Genomic DNA, 17279 nt, shown 5'->3' with positions numbered 1-17279 from the left:
GCCATCGGCTTTAAATTTCGCGTTGTTATGAAAGTAAATCATTTTTTATTCTCATAAAATAACTAAAATGTAAAAGAAGCCCGAAAGCAACAAAAGTTGATTCCATTTTACATTTTTTGATAAGTAAATATTGTGTGAAATTTAACGAACCCAACACAAAATAATACTACGAAATTTCGAACAGAGCATAAAAGAAATTATGAAAAGCTCAGTGGAGTTCTTAAAATTAATAAAGTTTTGCCAAGCCAACGTTCCTTTAGCTTTTTTTCCTTGATATCCTTCACTCTTGTAATAATAATATTTGCATTTCGAGGAAAATCCATTTTAGGCTTGCAATTTCTGGAAATCACTTAGCTTTATCGAAGTGCGATAATTATATTTTCCTCAAGTATCCCTTAATCTTCCGATAAAACCTAGATGAGCCTTCGAAATTTGCATAGACATGTATGCATGTATGTAGATTCAGTTAAAATTTTTGTAGTAATTTTGAACGCGCTTGATAGACCATAAAAAAAGGTTTGCTCATACTAAGAGCTTCTTTTTAACTAGAATTTTCGTTAGCTACCGCTAGTACAGCAAAATATAAAGTCTAATGAATGTAAATTAATGAAACGTTGTTTTTGCCAAAATATGTTACGTATGCCAAATGAGATTATGCCATGTTTATGAACAAATATTTTGCGCTTCATTAGATATGCTGATAATACCGATTCGAGCGTACGTTCATAGTATTAAGCACATCCCAATAAACAACATAACAAAAACTCTCAAAAACAAGTAAGGAAGGCTAAGATCGGGTGTAACAGAACATTACATATCAGCTGCCAAATTACAGCTTGCAAAACTTTTAAATTACGGTTCCACGCCCACTGTCCAAAATTTTACAAATTTTCTATTCTGCGTCATAAGGTCAACCCACCTACCAAGTTTCATCGCTTTATCTGTCTTTGGTAATGAATTATCCCACTTTTTCGTTTTCTTTTCGAAATGTTCGATGTCGAAAAAGTGGGCGTGGCTATAGTCCGATTTCGTTCATTTTAAATAGTGATCTGAGATGAGTGCCCAGGAACTTACATACCAAATTTCATTAAGATTACTTTCGAAAAAGTTACCAACTATCGATCATTTCGATTCCAATTCAGTTCAGTAATGTTTGAGATGGGTTTGAGAATATGCAATTTCTCAATTTGAGAATAAGCAACGTTTCATATTAAAAATATGTCTTTTATTTTGAGAACGCTATCAAACGGTTGTTTGAGAAGTTAGTTTTTGGATTTGAGAATGAAGCCATTTCTCAAAAGTATCTCAAATGTTTATTTGAGGCATACATAGAAATGCACACCGCAGGAAAAGTTAACTATACATAATTTTAATCTGAGAGTTGCCGCACATTACTTATTTTTTCTGATTTACAAAAGCAGGTGGGCATAACCGCTAACTTTTTTCGTGGGTTAAGGTTTAGGTAACAAAGCAAAAGCAAAAGCCCGCTTCGCTAGACGATAAATTCAGTGATTTGCTGAAAGAGAATAAAATTAATACGAAATAAAGCAAATTCTTTGATACAATTTCATTCGAACTTTATTGTAACACTTTTTGGTAGACAACTTTTTGGGTTTTTCCATCTTTCGCGTAAATGAATAATGACGATGGTTTGCCTACCCGTGAGAAAGCTACATACAATTGTCCATGAGAAAAAATTGGGTATTCTAAATTAATACCGCACATTTGTAGAGACTTCCCTTGCTTATTAATGGTCATAGCGAAGGCAAGGCGAATAGGGATCTGCAAACGTTTGAAATCTAATGGTAAATCCGTCGGAACCAGTGGAATTCTGGGTATCAAAACGTCTTCTCCTTTGTACTTCGCTTTCAAAATTGTTGCTTCGATAACGTTACCCATTAGCTGCTTCACAGCCAGTCTGGTACCGTTGCAAAGTGGTGGGACATTAATGTTGCGCAGCATAATAATCGGTGCTCCAATTTTTAATCGTAAATTATGTGGTAGGCCTGGCAAATCGAGTGAGTTTAAGAATTCAGTTGGATAATTTACGACATCATCTTGATCAGTAATAGTGTCCATTGACTTATAGGCAACTACGTCACCAGGTATTTGATCCAGAATAGCTGCATTTATATCATTGACGTCCTTATTTTCCCAGCTAAAATTGCTCTTTCGCTGAGCCAATCATAGTTTTTGTAATGTTGAACTATGTTTGGTAATACCCTCTGTATCAATGCCTCTTTAGACTGTGCAAAAGTGCAGAAATTGTTAGGCAATGTAATCATTCCTGTTGGATCGACAGACATTTGGCCATTTCCGATTTTCAGTAATTGCTGTGAAAATTCAGCTGCTGACGGACCGTTTTGTAGTGAAAACGTACGTTTGTAGTAAGTGTAAGCTTGTTTGCATGTCTCCATAAATACGATGATTTTAAACATGCACTGATTTCATATGCAGCCGTGGATTTTGGGATAACAGGTAATGTTTGCCTGAAATCTCCAACCAATAAAATCATGGCACCTCCAAAGACTGTTTGGCTTCCTCGTATCTTTCAAAGTTCTATCAAGTGCTTCCAATGATTTAGTGTGTGCCATAGTACACTCGTCCCATACCATGAGCTTACATATTTTAAGAACGTTTGCCATTCCAGATGTTTACGAAATATTACATGTTGGTGTTTCATTTACCTGCATATTCAAAGGCTACTTTAATGCAGAATGTGCTGTGCGACCGCCTTCCAGTAATGTAGCCGCAATTCCGGAAGAAGCGAGTGCCAATACAACGTTATTATCTGATCGAATTGTTGCTAATATCAATGAAATCAAAAAGGTCTTGCCTGTTCCCCCAGGAGCATCCAAGAAAAACAATCCACCAGTTCCATGGCTAACATTATTCATGATTGTATAATAAACATGTTGCTGTTGGTCATTCAATTTCGTTAAATTTGATGTTACAAATGTGTTTAGTATATCACAATCATAATGGTATTCACGCTCCAGTTCTCGATTGAACATTGGACGATTTGCTGCTGGCATGCCCAATTGTACTAACGATTTGTTTGATATCGACAAACAAATGTCGTCAATCCTTATCAATACTTCATTGTAAATTTCCAATGTGAATTCCAACTCATAATTGCAGTATTTCGACGCATTTGGTCTCCAACAAATTTAATTGTTGACATGCTTCACGATATGTAGCGCACAATTCAGCATTAATTGTTCTTAAAGCTTGTAATGATGTTGGGCCACGAATATTAATTAACAACAATCGCAAGTAAAAACACTCAACATTATTTGGAGCAAATGCATAAATGCGTCCTAATGCCTCTGTTGAGAACACATTAGGATGACCTTGAACTGATTTTCCTTGTTTTCACCTTTGAAATGTTTTCCTGGATTTATCCCAGGTGAAATATTGTGGCACTTCTGCATATAGCAATGTTCTTGCAAAATCGTCCGATTGACATAAATGAAAAAAGGCAGTCAAAGTAGTAGACGGTGCACTTGTTGCTCTAAGCGCTGCATTTTCAGGAGTAAAATAAACGCGTTGGTCATTTTCAAGGTGAACCGCTAAATGAACGACTCTTGGATGTCTTTCGTGTATTGGGAATGAAAAAATTCGCCATATCGCTTCTTCGAACAAATCTGGATCAATCGTTTGATCCTGTATTTCAGCTGATATCACACTATCAATTTGAATCGGTGTAATTTTATCAACCAACCAAATCAAAATGTGTGCGTGCGGTAATCCCCGCTTTTGCCATTCAACGGAATACATATAACAACGCACCTCTCCAAACACTCTATGTTTGACAAGAAAGTCCATAAGTGATTTTAGTTTTAGTTTGAAAATACGTGCAGTTATGTCGCGTTGATCAAATGGGGATTGGCCAGGAAACAAATGGTCTTTGATTTCACTCCATTGTAGATTGCATGTAAAAGTAATAAACAGATCTGGCCGTCCATAAGCGCGAACATACGCCATGGTATCCTGTGCATATTCATGCATGTGTCGCGGGCTACCAGTATATGTTGCTGGTAATATGATCATTCTACCGATGTCATTCACATTTCCATCGTTATTCACTGCATCCCGTAAGTGAATGTATTCCTCGGACCGTAACTTAGTCTGGTTGAATTTGATATGGTTTAAGCGCTCGGTCTCAATTTTTGCATACATATCCACGACAAATTGGTGGAACAATCTTCTGCATTTCAGAATGTGAGATTCTTCATTTTCGCTAATCATTAATCGATATGAATAATAATTCATAGCGCTTTTTTATTCGTTTCTGCACCTGAGATTATTATTATCATATGTGAACATTTTTAATGTGTAAACATCTTTGCTCACGGTGTGGGGGAATTTTGAATGTAAGATGTAAGTGTAAGATGTAAGATGTAAGATGTAAGATATAAGATGTAAGATGTAAGGTATGGGTATGTATATGGAGGATGGTATGGATATGGGGGATATATGATGTAAGATGTAAGAAAACAATTTTAGCGCTTTTCTAAGTGCATCGTTAAGTTCACGTAAAATTATTTAAGCACCCTCGTAAGAACTGACTTACACTTCTCTGAATAATTTTGGGAAAAATAAGGTTTTTTCAGAAAACTTATATAAAAATCTACCACCTATTTTTAAGTTTGCGTGGTACAAGTGGTAGAACTTACGTTTCAGGAAAAAGGTGGTAGATCTACCACTTTAGTGGTAGAAGTCCAAACACTGCTCACAGTTGAACTGCATACAAATTAACGGAACATAAGCGTCGTTTGTATAACAAATACAAAGCAGTTGAAATGTTCAGCCAGCAACGAAATGTGACATACGTTTGTGTATGTGTGCTGAAGCATCTCTCATAAACAAACCTCGGTGATTATGCTTACTCTCCTTCGAAAAAAAAATTGCAACTTAGCAGCACGACACAAATTGAAAAATTCGTATATTTATTCAAAAAATGTTGTACACATGAAACGATCTCGAGACGCTCGTCATCCAGAGAAAAATTACCACTCATCAGCACAGCTTTTTGATACCCATATTGAAGTACTCATTTACAGCTTCCATTTGGTACCCATATTGAGGTACTCATTAACAGCCCATTGATACCCATAATGTAAAAACACATCCTAAGGTAATTCTGACCCACGTTTTGGGCAATATTTCGAGACTCTAGTCACCCAGATGTATGAAAATTACCCTCTGCTAAAGAACTCATCAACAGCTTTCATTTGATATCCATATTGTATAAACACATTCTAGGGGTATCTGGGTCTACGTTTTGGCCTATATCTCGAGACCCTAGTCACCCAGATGTATGAAAATTACCATATGCTAAAGAACTCATCAACAGCTTTCATTTGATATCCATATTGTATAAACACATTCTAGGGGTATCTGGGTCTACGTTTTGGCCTATATCTCGAGACCCTAGTCACCCAGATGTATGAAAATTACCCTCTGCTAAAGAACTCATCAACAGCTTTCATTTGATACCCATATTATACAAACACATTGTAGGGTTATCCGGGTACAGGTTTTGACCTATATCTCAAGACCCTAGACATTTTTTTTTAATTTTTTTTGCTAAAAACCTTCCCCTATTTGATCCCTATAATATGAAAAAATAACGAATAAAATTGGCCTCGTATCGGCCCCAAAACATGGACAGGAACGAACATCATTTCATTTTTGTATATATAGATAAAATAGCGGTGTCATCAGAAATGCTTACGCTGCAACGGTACTCTTGATTCCGAGAAAGACTGATCTCTACTTTGGGCAAATCCACCGGAAATCCGGGTAGGCCAAGACCGAAATGCATTTGCCTATATCTGGCACAGTTGATCAGCCAAACATGAATTCAATCGATGGTTCCACTTCATCTTCGTTGCAGTTGCAGCAGTACGGGGTATCTAGTCTATTCAAATGCAAAGCACGACCTCCTGTTCGACAGTGACCCTTCATAACCCCAATCACCAAGGGTAAATGCGCCATTGCTCTTGTAGTATATAGTTGAAGCAGTCGGAAGCGAGGGTAGGCATCCCAAGATCACCCTCGATAACACAACGAGATTTTAGTCTTAATAGCTGCTTGGCTACCCGGGTATAAGTAAAACTCTATTACCGTAGTAGAACTGGAGATAGCGTCCCATAAACCTCTGGACCTGGGGCCTTATTATGTAACTCGATTCGAACGGAAATGCGATTGGAAAACTGTCAGATGAAATGCAATTTTTTTCAAATCTGAAAGAAATTTCTTTCAATTCGAGTTACATAATAAGGTTATAGGTTTGTGATTTATGTGACTTGACAAAGTGACCCACCAGATATATCGTCCCGTATGTGCAGATCAATAAAGCGCTTCAAAGCTGTTAAAAAGGCGATACTTGAGATTTGTGAGTTAGGCTTTTATAACTTGACAACAATGTGAGTACAAATATTAATTTTCATTTTCATTACTCAAAAACTCATCTACTTAAGGCATCATTACTTCCTTTTCCAAACAGAATTTTTTTGTTTAACATATTTCCAACTTCCAAAGTAACAAAAAACCAAGAGCAGCGGCGACAATTAATTTCCGCCTGTCAAAATATGAATATAAGGCCAATGGCATAAAAAAACATAGTTACTTTTTTTATACTCAGTTGAGCAGAGCTCACAGAGTATATTAACTTTGATTGGATAACGGTTGGTTGTACAGGTATAAAGGAATCGAGATAGATATAGACTTCCATATACCAAAATCATCAGTATCGAAAAAAAATTCGATTGAGCCATGTCCGTCCGTCCGTCCGTCTGTTCGTTAACACGATAACTTGAGTAAATTTTGAGGTATCTTGATGAAATTTGGTATGTAGGTTCCTGGGCACTCATCTCAGATCGCTATTTAAAATGAACGATATCGGACCATAACCACGCCCACTTTTTCGATATCGAAAATTTCGAAAAATTGAAAAAGTGCGATAATTCATTACCAAATATGCATTAAGCGATGAAACTTGGTAGGTGAGTTGAACTTATGACGCAAAATAGAAAACTAGTAAAATTTTGGACAATGGGCGGGGACCGCCCACTTTAAAAAGAAGGTAATTTAGAAGTTTTCCAAGCTGTAATTTGGCAGTCGTTGAAGATATCGTGATGAAATTTGGCAGGAACTTTACTCTTATTACTATATGTCTGCTTAATAAAAATTAGCAAAATCGGAGAACTACCACGCCCACTTTTTAAAAAAAAATTCTTTTAAATTCTAATTTTAAAAGAAAAGTTAATATCTTTACAGTATATAAGTAAATTATGCCAACATTCAACTCCAGTAATGATATGGTGCAACAAAATACAAAAATAAAAGAAAATTTCAAAATGGGAGTGTCTCCGCCCTTTTTCATTTAATTTGTCTAGGATACTTTTAATGCCATAAGTCGAACAAAAATTTACCAATCCTTGTGAAATTTGGTAGAGGCTTAGATTCTAGGACGATAACTGTTTTCTGTGAAAAGGGGCGAAATCGGTTGAAGCCACGCCCAGTTTTTATACACAGTCGACCGTCTGTCCTTCCGCTCGGCCGTAAACACGATAACTTGAGCAAAAATCGATATATCTTTACTAAACTCAGTTCACGTACTTATCTGAACTCACTTTGTATTGGTGTAAAAAATGGCCGAAATCCGACTATGACCACGCCCACTTTTTCGATATCGAAAATTACGAAAAACAAAAAAAATGCCATAATTATACACCAAATACGAAAAAAAGGATGAAACATGGTAATTGTATTGGTCTATTGACGCAAAATATAACTTTAGAAAAAAACTTGGTAAAATGGGTGTGACACCTACCACATTAAGTAGAAGAAAATGAAAAAGTTTTGCAGGGCGAAATCAAAAGCCCTTGGAATCTTGGAAGGAATACTGTTCGTGGTATTACATATATAAATAAATTAGCGGTACCCGACAGATGATGTTCTGGATCACCCTGGTTCACATTTTGGTCGATATCTCGAAAACGCCTTCACATATACAACTAAGGGCCACTCCCTTTTAAAACCCTCATTAATACCTTTAATTTGATACCCATATCGTACAAACACATTCTAGAGTCACCCCTGGTCCACGTTTATGGCGATATCTCGAAAAGGCGTCCACATATAGAACTAGGGCCCACTCCTTTTTAAAATAAAATCCTAATAACACCTTTCATTTGATACCCATATCGTACAAAAAAATTCTAGAGTCACCCCTGGCCCACCTTTATGACGATATCTCGAAAAGGCATCCACCTATAGAACTAAGGCCCACTCCCTTTTAAAATACCCATTAACACCTTTCATTTGATACCCATATCGTACAAACAAACCCTAGAGTCACCCCTGGTCCACCTTTATGGGGATATCTCTAAAAGGCGTCCACCTATAGAACTAAGGCCCACGCTCTTTTAAAATACTCATTAACACCTTTCATTTGATACCCATATAGTACAAACAAATTCTAGAGTCACCCCTGGTCCACCTTTATGGCGATATCTCGAAAAGGCGTCCATCTATAGAACTTAGGCCCACGCCCTCTTAAAATACTCATTAACACCTTTCATTTGATACTCACATCGTACAAACAAATTCTAGAGTCACCCCTGGTCCATCTTTGTGGCGATATCTCGAAAAGGCGTCCATCTATAGAACTTAGGCCCACGCCCTTTTAAAATATCCATTAACACCTTTCATTTGATACCCATATCGTACAAACAAATTCTAGAGTCACCCCTGGTCCATCTTTGTGGCGATATCTCGAAAAGGCGTCCACCTATAGAACTAATGCCCACTTCCTTTTAAAATACCCATTAACACCTTTCATTTGATACCCATATCGTACAAACAAATTCTAGAGTCACCCCTGGTCCACCTTTATGGCGATATCTCGAAAAGGCGTCCACCTATAGAACTAAGGCCCACGCCCTTTTAAAATACTCATTAACACCTTTCATTTGATACCCATATAGTACAAACACATTCTAGAGTCACCCCTGGTCCACGTTTATGGCGATATCTCGAAAAGGCGTCCACATATAGAACTAGGGCCCACTCCTATTTAAAATACTCATTAACACCTTTCATTTGATACCCATATCGTACAAAAAAATTCTAGAGTCACCCCTGGCCCACCTTTATGGCGATATCTCGAAAAGGCATCCACCTATAGAACTAAGGCCCACTCCCGTTTAAAATACCCATTAACACCTTTCATTTGATACCCATATCGTACAAACAAATTCTAGAGTCACCCCTGGTCCACCTTTATGGCGATATCTCGAAAAGGCGTCCACCTATAGAACTAAGGCCCACGCCCTTTTAAAATACTCATTAACACCTTTCATTTGATACCCATATAGTACAAACAAATTCTAGAGTCACCCCTGGTCCACCTTTATGGCGATATCTCGAAAAGGCGTGCATCTATAGAACTTAGGTCCACGCCCTTTTAAAATACTCATTAATACCTTTCATTTGATACCCATATCGTACAAAATAAATTCTAGAGTCACCCCTGGTCCACCTTTATGGCGATATCTCGAAAATGCGTCCATCTATAGAACTTAGGCCCACGCCCTTTTAAAATACTCATTAACACCTTTCATTTGATACTCATATCGTACAAACAAATTCTAGAGTCACCCCTGGTCCATCTTTGTGGCGATATCTCGAAAAGGCGTCCATCTATAGAACTTAGGCCCACGCCCTTTTAAAATACTCATTAATACCTTTCATTTGATACCCATATCGTACAAAATAAATTCTAGAGTCACCCCTGGTCCACCTTTATGGCGATATCTCGAAAAGGTGTCCACCTATAGAACTTAGGCCCACTCCCTTTTAAAATTATCATTAACACATTTCATTTGATACCAATATCGTACAAACAAATTCTAGAGTCAGGCCTGGTCCACCTTTATGGCGATATCCCTAAATGGCGTCCATCTATAGAACTATGGCCCCCTGCCTCTTAAAATACTCTTTAATACCTTCCATTTGATACACATGTCATACAAACACATTCCAGGGTTACCCTAGGTTCTTTTTACAACATGGTGATTTTCCCTTACTTTGTCTCCACAGCTCCCAACTGAGTATGTAATGTTCGGTTACACCCGAACTTAGCCTTCCTTACTTGTTATAAAGTGGTTTTGACTAACAACCTTCAACATTTTTCGCAATTTTCAATGAGTATTTCAGCTAAGCAAAGAATGAGAGTATATAAATTGAATGTACTCACTGTACTGCATACATACATATAACAATAATAATAATTGTTTAGCATCAATCATTTTGATTAATTTATCAAATTTACGGAAGTGTGTATTAAGGAACAAAAAGCTACTAAGGAAATAAAGCTGTATAATGAAAAATTAAGAGGATTATTTTGGCACATTTCAGGTAGAGGGAGCAAGTGAAATTGTTAAATGGTTATACACTAAAACACTAACAAGTGAGTCCTTAAGATATCTATAATTTGAGAGGCATTCCAATTTGATTTTATCTTTGACCAATTGCAACTCATCAAACAACGCATCCGAATAAATCGTACTCCAGAGAACGCAAGGCAACGAGAAGAGAGTTACTGTATGTGTGCTATCGACGTATAGAGAAGTTATCGATCTGTTATACGATGAGTTATCGACGTTTTAATTGATGTGCTATCAACGAGCTAACATTATTTATAGAAACGTCAAAAGGTTCTCGAAAAGTTATCGATTTATCAAAAATTCATGAGCTTAACATCGACATATAATAATTGAATATTCAATTATTATGTTTTTCTAAGCTAACTGAAAAGAAAGAAAGAAACATTTTTCAATTCAATTCAATTCACTTTTTAAGTCCATGATTACATAAACCTTACAGACTAGCAATTATAAATTAATGTTTAAAAAGAAATATATTCCAATATCTGAAGATTAAGTATACTATGGTTAAAATTTAGTACCAAAACATGATCTCGGGAGTCCGAAGTCTAGAGCAAGAGTAGAGAAAAATTGTTAAACTCTGCGAGTGTCCTTAAAATAGGGTCATAATTAAAATAGTTAACTCTGATTACTTTGCGTACGAAGCGTTCTGCACGGAACATTGAAGGTAATTTTCCCCAGAAGTTCCGGGCAGTTAATCAAACTACAAACTAAATCATAAATAAACATAAGGGATTGGCTAGACCGTCTAGACACAAGGGACTTCATGTTTTTGAGGGCGCAACAAGCACTATGCAAAGGTATAGGATCAGGAAATAAAGGGGTTGAATAGCACATCGAACGAATCTATTCTGTACTCTTTCCAGTCTTAGTGAATGAACAATACTGGCATATGGCGATGGTACCATTTCGAAAACGGCCGCGTAATCATCATCAGGCAATTTCGTAATGTTATCATAGATTTCACCGAGATTCGAACCGCAAATCACACGATGAAACTGCAGTTGCCTTAACCACTACACTATCCTGCTTGTATTTGTTTCCTGGCTTAATTCAGTTTATCTCATTTCTACACTTACAACACAATTGAGACATTCTGTCTCTATATTAATTTGTGTGTTATGTAGATTTGTTTTTGTAAAGTTTCTTTATCGTTGCGAATGGGAAGCTTTGTAACTCGGGCTCAGTTTTACATATTTATGTTTATTTGTTTAATGGTGTGTTCAATTTATACTTATTATTTAAGAATTAATGAGCTTAACACCGGCTTATAATAATTGAATTTCAATTATTATGTTTTTCTAAGAGAAACTGAAAAGAAAGAAACATTTACTGGCATATTGCGATGGTACCATTTCGAAAACCGCCACGTAATCATCATCAGGCAATTTCGTAATGTTATCAAAGGCTTCAGCTCATGAATTCTTAAATAATAAGTATAAATTCAACACACCATTAAATAAACAAGCATAGATTTATCAAAAAGTTATAAATTTTTTATCGAAAAGTTTTTGCTATCTTATCAAAAATGTAACGCTTTGCTATCGCTAAGCTATCTATTTATTATCGAGGCGTATCATTTTGTTGTAAACGTATTATCGACTTGTTATGGTAAAGTATTCGATTTTTTTCACAAAGTTACCGATTTAATCTCGAAAAGCTACCGCCTTATTATCGGAAATCTAAACATAATTTATCGCAAAGAAATCGATGTTGTCAAAAAGTTATCGATTTATCGAAAAGAGAAAATCAAGCGAAATCAGAAACATTTTTGATATACTGAAAAAGCAATATAAAAGTTTGCAAAGCGCTTTAAGAAAATTGAACACCAACAAAGCTTACAGAACATCTAATAACTTAGGATAAAACTTAACAATCTAAACAAAGTATACGTTTGGCAGAGACCGCGCATTCAAATTTACTTCACAGCAACAAGTAGGATAGATCAGTACACCCTAGATAATGAAGTTTCGTGAACACATTAGGCATGAAAAACCTACTTCATACCAGAGTCTATTTTTTTTGCATCACATATTCGAAACTGTTGCCCCCAGCAAAAAAACATTCGACGGTAAAATTACAAAGAAAATATAAACACTAACTCTTACGAAATATGTATTTTAACCAGGCAAACTGTAAAACAAAGAAGCCAACCAAATATGTAGATACAACAAGCAAACCAACAAACGCTTAACAAACCAAAAAACTTTAATGAACAAAACCCACAAACACATAAAATAAATCAAGGTTAATGACTTCGACCTGCCTCAACAAACATGCACATGCTTCCAATCGCCAAAAACCACCCCATTTTCGTTTGTACCCCAAAAATATCTCGATGCAGGTACCTGCGCGTAGAGTGCCAAAAGAAAGTTTGCCAAGCACTTCCATTTTTAAGGCATTGTAGAACTGCTTCTAATGAAGAACAATAAAATCTGTGAAGCGCGAGAATCGAGCTAGCAGGATGTTCAGCAAATAAGCTGTACCTCGGAAAGCGAAAAGCAAAGTCCAACAACAAGGGATTTATGTTATGCTTGATAGAACTTCTTCCTAAAACTCAACATTGGGAAGCGAAAAGCAAAGGTCCTGACAGCTGGAAAATCTCACTTTAAAACTAATTAGCGGGAAAAACTGAGTGAGGTAGCATGTAAACAGGTGCAATCATAGCGCAGTTACTAAGTAAAGTTTGATTCTAATTTATAATTTCAATAATACAAAGATATCTGAAGGGATTTTTGGCAGGGTCGAAATAGCTACATATAACAGCCAATATGTCAACAGCCATTCTTTTCAGTTTTTTAAACGGTTTTATTTAGCTTGACTCTGTGTAGCGGCTGGCCAGCCGGTTGGTCGACCGTTGTTTACGAATTTTGTAATTAAAATTTAAGTAACTTCCCGTTAAGCTACAAGCTTGAAACTTGGAATATTGTTCATAACCCGATGACAATGCAATAATTAGAAAAAAACTCCGATAGGTGGCGCATGTATCGAAATATTTAAAAAAACGTATTTGTGGTCCGATTTGGGTCATATTTGGAACACATAATACATACAGAAATAGAAATCGCTTTACGGCTCATATTTGGAACAAATATTACATACAGTCCGGTAGAAGTGACATCAAAATACTTTGGTATTCGAGGAGGGACAAGCATATGTGGCGCTGAGTCGAGTAAAGTCTTTGGAAGGATTTTGTATTGAGGACTTAGATTGTAACAAATTGTCAGGAAAGAGTCCTTGTAATAATGAGTCACTAAATGAACTAAATAGAATGAGAAATAATGGGCAATTAAATACAGACTAAAAACTTGAAAGTAAAATAATTTAAAAACAATTTTTAAGTTAAACGGTTTTATTGAAAACAATATTTACATGAAGTAATAATAATACTAAAAGCTAGAAAATAATTAGGTACTAGTCATCACACTCCTAATCAATCTAGGGCGTTGATCAGACAATTAAATAAAAGCGTTGGAAGCGTCAAATTTCTTTGATAGTCATAAGTAAGACCAACTCAACCTTAATCAGGTTATGCTACGCCTCACATTTATAGAAATTTCATGGGCGCAACGCTTTTATTTAATTGTCCGATCAACGCCCTAGATTGATGAAGAGTGTGATGACTAATACCTAATTATTTTCTAGCTTTTAGTATTATTATTACTTAATGTAAGTATTGTTTCCAATAAAACCGTTTAACTTAATTTTTTTTAAATTATTTTATCTAATATTATGATAAAATACGTCTAAAACTGATTAAATTTTACGAATGTGATAAATGAAGAGGTAATTGTATGCAATTCTATGGATTTTGTTGCTGAAACTGAGCAAACAAATCTCAAAAACATTTTTGAAAATATTCGAGAAAATTTCGAACTTTTATTTGGAGTTATCTAATTTTTTTTTAATACTGTTTTGATAGCCCAATCAATTTAAGCTTAACGAAGTAAAATTTATAGGCCTCTCAAAATTCGCACAAATTTGTGACCATATTTTTTCGGAAGGGTGTTGTAGATTTTCCTCCATACAAAGTGTGTACCTTATTTTATGTGGAAAAAAATCTGAAGCACCAAAAATTGTCAGAAATCAGTGCGAGTTCTGAGAGAGATACAACTTGTACTTTGTTGGACTAAAATTGATTGGGCTACAAAACTGCATATTCAAATAAATTCAGAGATATCTAAATTTTTCTCAGATTTTCTCAAAAACTTACTTACTTACTTAATTGGCGCTTAACCGTCTAAACGGTTATGGCCGTCCAACAAGGCGCGCCAGTCGCTCCTTCGCTCCGCCAACCGGCGCCAGTTGGTCACACCAAGGGAGTTTAAATCGTTTTCCACCTGGTCTTTCCAACGGAGTGGGGGCCGCCCTCTACCTCTGCTTCCATAGGCGGGTTCCGATAGAAACACTTTCTTGGCCGGAGCATCATCTTTCATTCGCATAACATGGCCTAGCCAGCGCAGCCGCAGTCGCTGGACTATGTTGATGTCTGCGTATAGCTCGTACAGCTCATCATTAAATCTTCTTCGGTACTCGTCATCGCCAACGCGTAGAGGTCCATAAATCTTTCGAAGAACTTTTCGCTCGAACACTCCCAAAGCCGCTTCATCTGCTGTTGTCATGGTCCATGCTTCTGCCCCATATAGCAGGACGGGTACGATAAGTGACTTGTAGAGCATGATTTTCGTTCGCCGAGAGAGGACTTTACTTTTCAATTGCCTACCTAGTCCAAAGTAGCATTTATTGGCAAGATTGATTCTTCGCTGGATTTCAGTGCTGATGTTGTTGCTAGTGTTGATGCTGGTTCCCAAAGAAACGAAGTTTTTTACCATTTCGAAATTATGGCTGCCAACAGTAGCGTGGTTGCCAAGGCGCATATGCGCTGACTCTTTGCTCGATGACAGCAGGTACTTCGTTTTGTCCTCATTCACCATCAAATTTTCTCAAAAAACGTTCTTGTTATTTGCATAGTTTCAGTAACAAAATCCCTGAAAATTGTTTCTTAAAATAACAAATATAAAAAAAAGTGGAATGAAATAGACGAAATTTGAATAAAAAAATTGCCTTTACTATTACTTTTTTGCTGCTGTACATCAAACAAAATGTCCAATACTATTTTGCACATTCCAAATTTTTTTAGTAAATTTGAGGGAAAAATTAACTAGCCCAACATTAATTTATTTTTTATTATCTATATATATTTCTACCTCATAAAGTTTTATATTCTAGTCTCATAATTCCATTGGATGACTTTTATTAAACCTTTGTCTTATTGGGTGTTTTGTATACCATTAAGCTAAATGACTTCTTGCATACTAATTTAAATAGGAATAATTTTCACTTACCTTCTCTAGCTTTCAAGTAGACCGTATTGGCCACAATATTCTCTAATTCCATTAGTTCCAGGTTGGCGGTTTTTTATTGTGTCCTTTGGCCGGCTGGAAAAACAAATGCAGCACTTTTTTTATATTTTTTTCGTTACACTTGAAGCGGCGGCTGACTTTTTGACTTGCGCACGCCTTCTTTGCTGCCTTAAGCAGACAATTGGTGGTCTGTGTTAAGAGTTAATAATGGGTCTAACGTCTGCTTAGCTGCAAACTATGATTTTATTTGTAGTCTTAATAAATAGTAGCACTTGCTGTTGTTTTTGTGTGTTGCAATAAAAAGTCGAACAAATGGCGTACTTATGTTTATGTGCCTACCGTCTTATGTATATTTTGTAAGACTTTGTTTATTACGGCTTACTATGGCTGCTTTCACACCTTCCCAAAATGGTTTAACAGCAATGCATATTTGTAAGATCAGATATAAGTTGGTGCTCTGCCATTTCTTTTACACACTCTACACGAGTCTATAATTTACAGACTGAAATAAAATGACTCAAGCTGACTCTTCGATTGCCTTTTTACTAGTATGTCAAAACTATTGGAGTTGTCGCTTACGCTTGTTTCCGTTTCCGGTTGTCCACTTTTACTTTGACGTTTTGGGGTTTCGCCCAGAGACACTGTTGCTTTCTAGAGATGCGTGTACTTTTCGATATGTTTTATGTTAATTTTTACAATTCAAGTTGCTTTTGCAACTTTTGACGCGATTTAATAATTCATGGCGTGCCTGCGTATACACCTTTTGGTTTCTTTTCACTGCTCCATTTCTGTTATAATGTGCTAAAGTAATATCCTGCTATTTTATGCAAATTTGTAATCGCAAATTACTTTAATCGCATGTTTATAGTTTCTTTGTTTCTTTGTTTATTTCCCTATTCCAGTGTGCGCAAAATTTTGTATGCATTTTTCATGATTTAGTCATAGTAAGGTTTTTGTAAAACGAAGGATGCAGAGTATAGAGCTAAAATGAGAATACAAAAACAAATTAAAAGACATGGCATTAATACGTACATACACATGTATTTTTATTTATATAGTACAACTAGCAGACCCGGCAGACGGTGTTCTGCCCAAAATTTGGCCTATCTGCATACATTTTAATAAGCTGTTTCCATCTAACTCTGACCTCCCCCTCCCCCCCTCTCACTTTTTCCTAATCCTTTCATTCAATCCTCCCTCAGTCTTTTTCGCTTTACCTCCATCTTCGTCTCATTCTATCACTTTCTCAGTCTCCTTCTCCTTCGCTCTTTTCTCTTCTCTTAAGTTGTTCTCATTCTTCTTCATCCCTTATTTTCTGTCCCAAGGGCGGTATGTATTTTGTTCCAGTCCCAGTCCCACTCCGAGTCTCAGTCCCAGTCCTAGTCCTAATCTCAGTCCCAGCCCGTCTCTGGTCCACTTCTCGAAAAAAAGGATCGTACATACTAATATAGGCAAA

The 17279-nt window shown here is 36.3% G+C and overlaps 1 protein-coding gene across 3 annotated transcripts in view; it reads right to left on the bottom strand.

The window, feature by feature from the left end:
• The window catches only part of Gprk2 (G protein-coupled receptor kinase 2), a 266074-nt gene extending 249367 nt beyond the window's left edge, over positions 1–16707 (bottom strand). For all 3 annotated transcript variants that reach the window (XM_067762858.1, XM_067762859.1, XM_067762860.1), the window contains exon 1: positions 15806–16707. In XM_067762858.1, coding sequence (XP_067618959.1) covers positions 15806–15857 — 52 coding nt within the window. In that variant the 5' untranslated portion in view covers positions 15858–16707. The remainder of the gene's footprint in view (positions 1–15805) is intronic.
• Between the last annotated feature and the right edge of the window lie 572 nt (positions 16708–17279).

The sequence above is a fragment of the Eurosta solidaginis genome, chromosome 1 (genome assembly GCF_040869045.1).
Source record: "Eurosta solidaginis isolate ZX-2024a chromosome 1, ASM4086904v1, whole genome shotgun sequence".
Lineage (NCBI taxonomy): Eukaryota > Metazoa > Arthropoda > Insecta > Diptera > Tephritidae > Eurosta > Eurosta solidaginis.
The sequence above is the reverse complement of the archived record's forward strand: the minus strand, read 5'-3'. Positions and strand labels throughout refer to the sequence as shown.